This window comes from Dipteris shenzhenensis, chromosome 18 (genome assembly GCF_047967505.1).
Source record: "Dipteris shenzhenensis isolate YYH24624 ecotype China chromosome 18, Dip_SZ_1.0, whole genome shotgun sequence".
Classification (NCBI taxonomy): domain Eukaryota; kingdom Viridiplantae; phylum Streptophyta; class Polypodiopsida; order Gleicheniales; family Dipteridaceae; genus Dipteris; species Dipteris shenzhenensis.
The window spans coordinates 51775270-51787366 of record NC_141613.1 but is presented as its reverse complement, the minus strand read 5'-3'; the positions used below and the strand labels follow the sequence as shown (position 1 = coordinate 51787366).

At 44.2% G+C, this 12097-nt stretch overlaps 1 protein-coding gene across 1 annotated transcript in view; it reads right to left on the bottom strand.

The window, feature by feature from the left end:
- LOC147891398 (putative serine/threonine protein kinase IRE4) overlaps positions 1–10842 on the bottom strand; it is a 364420-nt gene extending 353578 nt beyond the window's left edge. The window contains exons 1-2 of the mRNA XM_087389248.1: positions 10699–10842; positions 9478–10547 (exon numbers count right to left, since the gene is read on the bottom strand). Of these exons, the coding sequence (XP_087245374.1) occupies positions 9478–10483 (1006 nt within the window). The 5' untranslated portion in view covers positions 10484–10547; positions 10699–10842. The remainder of the gene's footprint in view (positions 1–9477; positions 10548–10698) is intronic.
- Between the last annotated feature and the right edge of the window lie 1255 nt (positions 10843–12097).

Sequence of the window (12097 nt, the reverse complement as noted above, 5' to 3'; positions counted from 1 at the left end):
ATGTGTATGTATATAGCCCAAAGCCTATCATAACCTGATTAACAATTACATTCCTAGAACACAGTTCCATCTCAATATTTAAAATGTATGTGGCCCAGCTTCATAACTTTAAGGTCTATTGTGCATGCCATGAGAAAAGCATTTCAAAATCCTGAGGCTTGGGGTTAATCAGCACTCACAGTTGTCCCCGATAAGTTGGGACAAGCATACTCCTCTTACAACAAGGCTCTGAAATGGAATTAGGGGACTTCTTCACTACAAGTGTTGCTACTTGTGAACGTGTCACTGTAGTATTGCTGATGTGGCACAAGTGCCACCTCTTGTACAATCTCTTGGCCTCAAGGCACCCTTTTTGTGACTGTGTTCAATTCCACGGCCAGTACATTGTGTGCCTCCCTACTTCGTCATATCAAACCACAGTGGGTAGGATACTCTGCCTGGGAGGTGGTGATGTGGGCAAAGCTTAGTGTGAGGGGCGGATAGGAGAGAAGCTCTATCTAAACATTATGTTAAGAATGAGGCTTTCACATCATGCAATTCAGAGGATTGGATGGAATGCAAGTAAAAATGATCACAATATGCACTCTCAAAGTAGTCATCCCTGTACATCCAATAGAGGGGGACATGGCAACACCTAGGGAGCAAGGGCAAAGATGGAAGGAACATGCACTCCTCTGACCAAGGCAAACCATAATAGAATTTGACAACCACAAAGTACTCCAAATATACTACCCACCCTAGACAAAAGTAGGCATAACAAGAATGAGTAGATTAGGAGAGAGATAGGTGGCCGTATTGCAAGATTGCAGCTCCCTAGTCCATGGAGATCCAAGAGATCGCAATGCTTTCTAGGTCTCGTAGAATTGACGGTCACAATGGACTCAACTGATAAGACATGTTTGTCGGTAGTACTAACAACATCATCTCCCGCATGCAAAAAAAGGTGACTGTGTTAGCATTGAAGGAAGATGCCATGGCATACTTTGATATGGCAAAGGCATTAGAATATGAAGCCAAGTTGAGTCAGTTTGGTGTGTTCTAGTATGTTCTAGTGTGAGTTCTAGTCTAGTGTGTCCTATGGATGCCACGTGTCACATTGGGAGTTATCCCATATGCATAGGTGTTCATGTGTGTGTGTGCTCTTATATAAGAGCTGTACTTGTCTAGTATCAAATCAAAGTATCAAGCCTACAAGCTCTTTGGTCTACATGTGAGTACTTTCATTTTATTCATTGCTCTTGCTATTTCATTTCCATTTCATTATGTCTCTCTTTGAGTATTATTATCTCTCTCCCTAGCCTACGCTCTCTCTCTCCCTCTCCACCATGCACCTTCAGGTGGTACCAGTCTCCTTTCCTACCTTTCCCTTCTCCATGCTCAATCTAGAGGATAAGGGAAGCCCGCAAATGGAAGCCATCCTCTCCTCCATGATTGAGCTCCCTTCCACTCCTTTCTCCCCATCTTGTTCTCTTCTCCTACCTGAGCCTCCCCTTCGGAAACTATGGAGCTTCGTTTGCTGCCCACAAAGGAGCAACTCGGTCACCATTCTTGTGGGCATTAGTGGGCGTCTTCGTAAAGGAAAAGGACAAGTCGTTTTTGCTATAAAAAACAGCCCGTTTTTTGCTTAAAAACAGCTCGTTTTTGTTATTTTGGGGGCGTTTATGTGAAGGAAATAGTTGCTTAATGTTGTGGAGATGTTTTTGCTACTGGTCACCCTAAAAACGATCTCATTTGGAGCTCGTTTTTGAAGAAACGCCCTACTTAAAGAGAGCTGAGCTGCCCTCATTTTGCCCACAAATTGCTGCTCCAAATCTCTCATGATGACATCTCTATCCTCCGCATCTTCTCCAGCCCTCAGTTTCATCTCCTAAAGTGCTGAAGACTCAAGATGCCATTTTCCGAGGTACACAATGAGTTCTCTTCTTCAAACTCATTGCTCGTGGGGAAGTTCAAGGGGGAAGGATTCCCTACTTGACAAACTAAGTTGCTCCTCATGAAAGAAAATGTATAGGATGCTATTGAGGATGACCCTCCCACAACGGATCCTTGACAACTCAGATCATGGAAGCAACACAACTCAAAAGTTATTGCTATCATCGGACTTTGCCTCGATGATACTTTGATTCATCACATCGGCTTCAAATCAATGGCCAAGGAGATATGGGCGCGTCTCGAGAATCTTTTCGGTAACAAAATCACAAACTCCAAAGTTTTCTTGAAGTTGCAATTTTATAATTTTATAATTGAGGAAAGTGATAGTGCACATTTAGCAAAAATGCAATCTCTTGTGCAAACCAACTTTCCAGCTTGAAGCATCCCCCAAACGACCAAGACAAAATGGTTGTCCTCATGAAGAGTATGGAAGGACTCACTTGCTTTGAGCATACTCTTGAAATACTTAGGCTTGCTACGACTACCTTTGATGATATGGTGACTCTTATTCTCGAAAAAGATCGCCGGAACAAAGATTCTCCAATCTCTTTTTCAGCTACTACAGAGGCTCTTGCCTCCACTAGCAGATGGAAACCAAGCCTACACCAGCACATGGAAAGTCAAAGCCATTCAAGCCTCTCAACTGCCTCTTTTGTAACAAGCTTGGTCATACTGAGGACAAATGCTACCAGAAGCTTGCCAAACAGCAAACTAAGGACCATGCCGGTTGGGTTGCAACCGCCACGAGTGACGATGATGATGAGGACCCTCTGACAGAAGTTCATGCTCTTACTCCTGAAATCCAACATCTCTCTTTCCCTCCATAGGACGATGGAGATGATGATCCATATATTTTCTAAGCATGTTCTATTTTGGGTACTCTGCCCGGGTTGTTTCAAAAAATGAATGGAATAAATTATGTGCGTTGAATCAATAAGGTTCTCTGCCTTGGATAGTGCTCCTAAAATGATGTATTATATTTATGGTGTTTGGCTCCATATCCCTAATTAGTCGAGGAATGTACTGTGGGAGCCATGTATTGGCTTTGATAGGTCTATTTATTAGGCCTGGCATGTGAATTCCAAGATGTTGGTGCATTAGTCTCCTAGACCTTTGAGTTGGCCACGTATCCATGCATGATGAGCCTCTGAGCCATGTTAGTTGAGCCTCCGAGTCTATATACCATGCTCACTAGCCTCTGAGCCATGCTCACTTGCCTCTGAGATAGCATGGGAACCATGTCTAGTTCTAGACTGTCATCGCACAATTCGATGACCGTCAGTGTCATGTTCTTGGTTCCATTCCAGTAGTCTTTCACCTTGCCTTCATGGGAGGGTGTTAGAATATGAAGCCAAGTTGAGTCAGTTTGGTGTGTTCTAGTATGTTCTAGTGTGAGTTCTAGTCTAGTGTGTCCTATGGATGCCACGTGTCACATTGGGAGTTAACCCATATGCATAGGTGTTCATATATGTGTGTGTGCTTTTATATAAGAGTTGTACTTGTCTAGTGTCAAATCAATCAAGTATCAAGCCTACAAGCTCTTTGGTCTACATGTGAGTACTTTCATTTTGTTCATTGCTCTTGCTATTTCATTTCCATTTCATTATGTCTCTCTTTGAGTATATTCTCTCTCCCTAGCCTACCCTCTCTCTCTCCCTCTCCCTCTCCACCATGCACCTTCAAAAGGGAAATAGCAAACAACAATGAATAGATCAAAGAGGTATCTTGCTATCTTCACCATTTCATGTTCATGAAGCAAGGCCAGACCCAGCCCCCTAACTACAAAATGAAGAGGATATATATATACCTTTGTAAGACTAGGATATATCCAATCGTACAAATTTAGATTTTTGTTGTTCTAAAGTCCAAAACTCTACAAAGATAGTAAACGGGAAAACAAAAGAGAAGAAAAATGAGGTAACAATATTTTTTTGAAAAACAAAAGGTAGACATACTTAGCAAGCAAAGCAACACTTACAGTGCCCAACCATAAGCAACTATAATGGGTTTCTAAAGACCCATGGAGTCTCTTGGGCAAACCCAGTGCTTACTAAAATACACAAGAAATCAAGAAGAAAGGAAGAAGGTGACTAAACAAAAAGAAACAAACAAATCAAGAAACAAAATCGACCAAAAAACAGGAATAAAATCTCTCTCTCTCTCTCTCTCTCTCTCTCTCTCTCTCTCTCTCTCAGCTTCATACGTATCGCACTTGGATTTATCCCACGCAGCTTCCGACGAAGATGGCCACATATCGTGACCACTTCCTTCGGATCTCAGAGGATGGATTTGTCATTCCACCAGGCTATACAGGTATCCACATGTCCCACTCACTGAGGATTGCCCTTGGCCAGCTTAGAGTCTCTTCGCATCAGCTCGAGATAGAGGCTGGTAGGATGCGACGCATGGAGGATGGACGGCGACCAGGCCGAGAGACCAGGATCTGCCCTTGTTGCACCATGGGAGAGGTGGAGTCAGAGGAGCACTTCATTTGCAGATGCCCGCTATATTATGAGCTCAGAGGTAGATTCCACTGTCTCTTCACGGATGGCTTTGGACCTCTCTCACGAGTGATGGACTACGAGGATCAGCATTGCCTAGCTCTTTATGTTAGGGAGGCCACTATGCTTCGACGAGACTACCTCAGAGACCATCAGCACAGACCGGAGCGTGATAGAGCCCAGCCTGATAGAGCTCAGGCACACGCTATACCAGAGGACAGAGACCAGGAGGAGCACGAGGAGGTCAGAGCTCACACAGGACACATGCCTCCACCCTGTGGATGTACATATGAGATGGTTTGTAGACGACGCAGGATCTTGTTACATAGGGGACGTACTCGTCGCTTCATCTCCAGACGATCCAGGATGATGGCAGCTTTTCGGAGGAGACTTACTCATAGAGATCTCGCCCCACCAACCGCTCACCTCACCTTTGCTCAGATTTGTACTCTCATAGCAGGAGGCAGAGTCGATGGACAGGATTTCCAGTATTATTTTGGTTCTCAGACTCCGTGACACCTAGACTTGTATCTTTGCATTGGCATATTGTACTCATCCCCCCATTTTGCACCCAGGGGCGGTTTCCTTGCATCTAGTTTACTTTGTATTTAGGCTCAGATTTGACATTATGTACTTTCACTTGCATTGTATTGCGTAGCACTTAGATGATATTCGACGATGCCTCTTCTTTGTGGCACGTTGATTTTGTGCTATCTTGTATGCAGAGTTCTTGATGTCCCATGGGCCCATTTTGGCCTTTAGTGGACAATAATACACTTTCTTTCTTTCTTTCTTTCTCTTTTTTGTGAAACCAGTAACTATATTATTAACATGAAATCAATGTACATGACATTAGACTCCAAAAGAGAGCCTAATGGAAGAACTCAAAAACAGTCAGAAAACACTTCAAGGCTAGTAGCATCCAAGTCCCTCGCAGCATAATTGTCATATAAAGATTGCTTGAGGGACATTCTGAAGAAAGTATATGCCTGAGGAAACTGTTGTCCCATCCTAGAGTGCAATCTCTGTGTCCAAATAGTCCATAGAACCCAAAAACGAACCCAGTGAAAGAAAAGGAGGAATGGAGACATCTGAGATGAGAAGCATCCAAACATCCAGAAGAGTTTTCCAAATCTGATAGAGGGAAATCGAAGCCGCAGCAAATGAGAGACATGAGTGATCAATATCCGAGAGTGCGGGCAAGACCATAACAAATGGGGAGCTGTCTCTCGGTGATGAGAGTAACGGGGGCAGGAAGGAGAAGCAATGCGACGTGCTGCCAGTTTCGCCCCAATGGAAAAAGCTCCCACTATACATCTCCAAAAGAAAAGCCTCTGTTTCAATGGCAATTTAGCTTTCTAAATTTTCTTGAGTTGTGATTGCCACTAAGATAAAGGCCTATCCAAATTCCAAAGAGTGTTGCATGCTTATCAATCCATGGCGGTGGAAGAAGAAATATGTAAACCATCGGGGAGGCCAGATTATGCATTGAAAGTGGACAGGTAGTAGGAGATAAGAAGATCAGATTCCAGTCCAGTAATCTGTCCTGTACAAACAGTGGAGGAACAGGAACAAATGGCTGCAACATAGTTGTAAGTATTCTCCAAATGGGCCTATGATGTAGACCCAAGGGAAATGTCCTGCAAGCTTGTGGAAATGAAAGCACATAACCGTGTTGATCCACAACATCTCCGACAAATCTTATGCCCAATTTCATAAGATTATATGCTTTAAAAGGAGCCTGTAATGCAAGAGGCGATTCAAACACCTTGCTCCAATGAAGGCTTTCCAAGCGAAGAGAATTACCATGATGGGAAGAAGCACTTGACCATTTAGCATAAGAGAGAATTTTCTTCCAATCATGAATAAAAGCAGTGGAAACAAGACAACCAGGAATTTTCCCCTGAAATATGGTCATGAGTGCTTCCCAGTGATCTATAATCCAATGCCCATATGCATGAGACGTCATGTTTCCACACATAGCTGCTAGCATAATAGCCCATGGCTGTTTTTGCTGTAAAAAATCAGCAATCATAGTGCTCTTTCTTGCCAACATATGAAACTGAAGATTGAGAATATTCAGTCCGCCATGAGTCTTAGGAGAACAACAGACTGCATGGGAAGTACCTTTTTATGAGATTTGCTTTTCCAAAATATCTCCATGGCTTGGGACATATAGGAAGCCAAGTGCTTAAAAGACTAGGGAAGAAGAGGCAGATAAAATTGCACATATGCCATAATGATAGACTGTACTATCCGAAGTCGAACATGTAGAGGCCAAGTGGACAAATGCCAGTATTCCAGCTTCTTGTTTATCTCTTGAAGCACCCATTTGAGCTGTTGTTGGGGGTGATATTCCAGCCAATGGGATATCCTAAATGCCTCACAATAGTATGGGAAGAGATAATGTGTCCTGGCCAGAGAAGTGCATGCCAATCAGCTTCTTTCAATGCTAAAAGATTTGATTTCTGAAAGTTAATATGCAGTCCAGCAGCTATGCCAAAATTGTTCAGAGTATGCATCAAATGAGAGAGATCATTTTGAGAATTCCTGGGCATTAAATATGAATCATCAGCATATGCTTGCGCAAGAAACGGCTGTGCCTCTGGAATTTGCAAGCCATGAAGCTGTCCTGTATCTACAAGATGGTCCATGTGCAGCAATAACGGATGAGTAGCAATGGCGTACCGTAGCAAACTAAGAGGGCAACCCTGTCTCACTGAGCGGGTCATAGTCCATGTTCTTGACAACCCACCACCAAGCAAACACTATGCAGTGGCATGCGAGTAGAGCCAGTAAATAATATGAACCAGCTGAGGGCCAAATCCCAATTTATGCATAGTCTGAGAAATAAAATCCCAATGGACAGTATCAAATGCTTTCGCAATGTCCACTTGCAGAATGAGAACATCTTGTTTGGAATATTTGGCATACTCAATTGCAAGCAAAGCATTGGAGATATTGTCAGTAATCTGTCTTCTGGAAGCAAACCCATACTGCCTGGGATGAAGTCCTGCATGCAAGATAAATCGAATCCTGAGGACAATCATTTTGGCAATGAGTTTGTAAATGACTGGCATCAGAGATATGGGCCGCCAATCAGCCATTGTCTCACACAACCTTTTTTGGGGATCAATTTGACAAGGCCATGTTTCCAAGAAGGAGGAAGAGATTGTGCTACCCAAGCATGATTAATCATAACAAGCAGAGTGTTCTTAAGATCACCCCAGAATGCACGGAAAAATTCAACAGTCAATCCATCCCAACCAGGAGAGCTGCCTTTACGCAAGTGACTCAGAGCATCATCCAGTTCATTAAGCATAAAGGGCTGTTCCAATTCATGAGCCTGTTCCGGAGACAATATAGGCTGAACATGCATAAGAAATTGAGACCTAGCTGCATTCACTTGCATTGAATGATCAGGTTGAGGAGAAAAGAGATACTGGAAATGACTAGAACATTGCAATTTCAATTCTGATTTGGAGGTAGTCCAGGTGCCATCATCTTGCTTGATCCTGCAAATATCCTCCTTTCGCCTATCCGCATGCAGGCTTTTGAAGAAGGCTTTGGAGGAGCAACCCTTATCCAATAGGGGTTTCATGCGAGCTCGGATTTGCCACTTTTTTAATTTGCGAAGATCATTTTGATGGATGATATGAGCCGCATAAGCACAAGAATCCTGTTCAGAGGAGGTGAGCTGCCTATAAGAGCTGATTACATCCATTTGTTGCTTGTGAGATTGAGCCCATTCCAGCTTGAGCCTGAGGTCTCCCATGTAACTCCGTCCATAATCTTGAATAACAGCCTGCAAACGATGGACAAGACTGATCCACGCAAAATCCATGTCCTCCTGAGCATGTGAGAGGAGGGGGCGGACAGCCACTCTCACCATGTTCTGAAATTGTTGATGAAGCAAATAAGCACTATTAACATGGAGTAGGCGACGACCAAAAAAAGGCATATCATCTGTCAAACATGCTATAGATAATGTCAAGCATACTGGAAAGTGATCAGATAGCAAAAGGGAATGATCAACCCATAGTGCACATATGAAGCTAGCATACTGCTGAGCATGCAACAAGTACCATCTGTCAAGTCGAGCCCAGTAATAAGCAAAGGCATTATGACGGTATGTATAGCCCATATCTCTATCCCTTGTTGAGAGCCATAAATCTTCTGCATGCAAGAAAGAAAGCATATCCTCCCAATGTCGAAGCTCGGTGGGGATCATGTGAGAGCGATGAGTGGTGTTGTCTTGAATGGTAGGCGAGTTATCAAAGTCTCCACACAAAAAGGCATTAGACAGCCATGGATATTATTTGAGGGAGGCCCACATTTGAGCTCTTGTCGCAGAAGTTTGAGACGCATAGACAGATGCTATTTCATAAAGATCAGCATGATAGGTGCATCCAATCACCATCTAGCGACCCTGGGGGTCATTGTAAGCAACCATGGGTTGCATATCATGTTTGACCAGCATGCATACCCCCGAAAAGTGCATTGTACCAGCATGAAATATGTCATAACCAGCAAAGTGGCCTTGCTGGCCAGCCAAGAAGTGTTGGTTGTGTTCCTGCAAAGAAATTACATCGGGATGCATTCTATGTACATAGTGCCAAAAAAGTCTCCACTTATTGACATTACAAAGACCTTGAACATTGTATGTAATACAAGTGATTGAAGAAGACATGGAAGATATGTACAGCCAAACCAAAAAGCATAGTAAAAGTAGAGGTTGTCAGGCCTCAGCCATGACATCAAGGTCCACCTGGCCTCTGGCTCTATAATCTCTCTCTCTCTCTCTCTCTCACACACACACACACACACACATGTGGATGAAAGAAAGAAATTACAGAATGAATAGGTATCTTGTTTAGATCAAATAGGTATCTTGCTATCTTTGCCCTACTATGTTCATGAAGCTAGGCCAAATCCGGCCTCTCAGCTAGAAAACAAATGAAGTTGAATATAGGAGGTTGCAAAATAAGGTGACCACAGCATGCTGAGCAGAATTGTAAAAATAAGTTTGAGTCAGCGACACTACCTGTGTTGTAATAACCCTTCGTTTCATTGAAACTTCGAGGCGTTCCATCCACTACTTGGCTGACATCTGAAGAATCACTACTGCTGTGACCATCAAAGTGGCCTGTCCAGGATTCTGATCCTGTCCACTCTGTTCCCTTAGAATGAAAACCTTTACAAAAACCTTGTGAGATGGGGCCTTTTTTAGGGCTTTGCCTAAATGAGCCAGCAGTAGGCATTCGTGGGTTTCTTTCACTCCTTCCATTTATTATTCTACTGTTAGCAAATCTGCCTTTGCCAGGTTTTGCTGGTGCCTCCTCGTTCATCATGCATTTACTCGTTACTCCTGAATTTGCAACCACTCTCGCTTTAGCAGAGTGAAAGTGAGTGCTCTTTGACACATTCCTTATGACTTTCTGCTTAGAACCATCTTCACTTAACGACCATGCCCGTGTCTTTATACGAGGCAAATCTAGACTTGATGCATCAAAATTCAAGGCTTCCCCTGCTTCTACAGTACCAGCTTCTCTTCTGTGCAGAGGTGAGGACAGAGAATATGTGTTGCTTTCAATGCAGGCTTTTTTTTTATGTTTCATTTCTGTAGTATCCGGTTGTTTTCCAGAAACCCCGATTACATCAAAGTCATTTTCGCTGCTCTGCCCCCCGTTGCTGCCTGTTTCTCCATCAACCCTCACATTGCTCAGATGAATCGCATCACATTGTGAATTGGAGCAACTCATCACTTGAAAGCAATCTGCATCAGCAGCTTTGTGTAGCTTTGTTTCATTTAGAAGGTTCTCACTTTCACCCTCCTCCTTGCCTTTGCCTAAAGAATCATGTACTTGTGTTACATGGAGCTCACTTGGCTCACAACGTGCATCCCTGTATAACCTGTCTTCAACCCTTCCTGATGAGCTGGGTTTGTAAGTAGCATGGTCATGCACCGTTTCACTATTGCAACATCTCTTAAGAGTGCCGCTTGGGCCCTGCTGGCCGTCGCTTGCTTTATCGACAGTATCCAGACCCATTGTCTATACCGTAGGTAACTCAAAGCATCCACATAAATGCAGGCAACAGTGTCACCTGCGAAAACTGTACCGCCAAGAGCAGATAAAGTTAACCATAGGCTTTTTAAAAAGCTCGTTGCACAAAAATGCAAAGATTCTCTGAACAGCAAATAAATGAATCAATTTAAAAGATTGAAAATCTGGCGTAGAGACGGATATCCTCTGAGGCGCCGGACCTGACTGCTACACAGTCCGAGCAATCAGCAACCAATCAAACCAGGCGAGAAGCTTCTCAACATCATCGTCCTTTGCGCATTGTGCTGTCAATAGAATCAATTCAACCTTGCGGCTTGCCTTGTATATATACAGCTTGCTGAGAAGAGTTTCTTATTTTTTATTCTGACAGCCTCGCTAAGAAATTAATTTCTGGCTACTTACCTCCTCCTCCACTCTTCTCCTCTCCCATATGGCAGCGTCGCAGGGCGGGACGGGTGATATGAGGGAAGCTGATCATCTGCGTCGCACCTATAAAATGACACTCCTTTCCTTTCTCAATATCACAAAAAGAGCTAAGAAGCTTATTGCCTATACTACGTTAATGCTCCACGCTGGCTTGCCCCGTGAATTCAAGCAGCTGAGGACGGTTCCCCAGCTCTGCGCAGGTGGGTCGATTACAGGCACCTGCGTATTCCAAATGAGAAGTGCGACTGCTCTCGTGGTTCCACGAGTCGCACTTCGTTGTTCCACGAATGATAGAATTTCTCCTTCTCCCTGGCTCGTTGCTTCACACATGCGCACCATCTTTACCTGCTGCATTTGCGTCAACCTGCTTATGTTCTCTATGGGGCTCCACATGGCATCGAGCATCTCTTTCCCTGACCGACTGCCATATACCATACGCTCTTTCCTTTATAGCGCCAATCAGTTACTTGTTCCGGGCCCTCTGGAAGGTCCCCTCTGCACTCAATAACGATCGGAATTTCGCTATTTCGTTTGATCGTCGACCCTTTACGACCTCATGGCGCGCTAGGCGGCTCAATTCAATAATGCTGCCCCAGGTGGTGGACAATCGATGGCCCCCAGATGAGCTGGGCCGAGGTAGCCAACCAGGTCTTTCGATCAAACCAGCAGTACGGCTCCTCTTCGTAAAGTCTCCCACCATCGACGTCTCTCATTGGGAGAATCTGAGCTTCAGAAACGCGCATGATGGGCAACCCACTTTCTGCCTTTATCCAATGCTGGTCATGTAGACCAGTGGCGGCAATCTTTCACCGTATGCTGCCAAGGTTCTCTGACGTTGATTTTAATTTCACCATCTGCCGGAGAAGCTGCGGTACCGGATAAGTTTCCACGCAGGCACTATTCTACAAGCTCGTCTCTGCATGGCTAGCTGTGTACGGTTCCACAGAAGGGATTGGTGAAATTCTTGGCTTTGTGGGAAGATTTAGCGTACAGATTTCTTGGGTCGCGCCGTGCTCACACCGTGATTGCGTAGCAGGTATCGGATGTTGGATTTGTGTTGCGTGATAGTGGAGTGAACAGGAGAGCAACTGAGCGACTCGTTTTCGAATGTCTTGTTCGTGACGATGATAGCATCATCACGCGGGGGGTGCGCCCTTTTCCACCCGTTTGCTT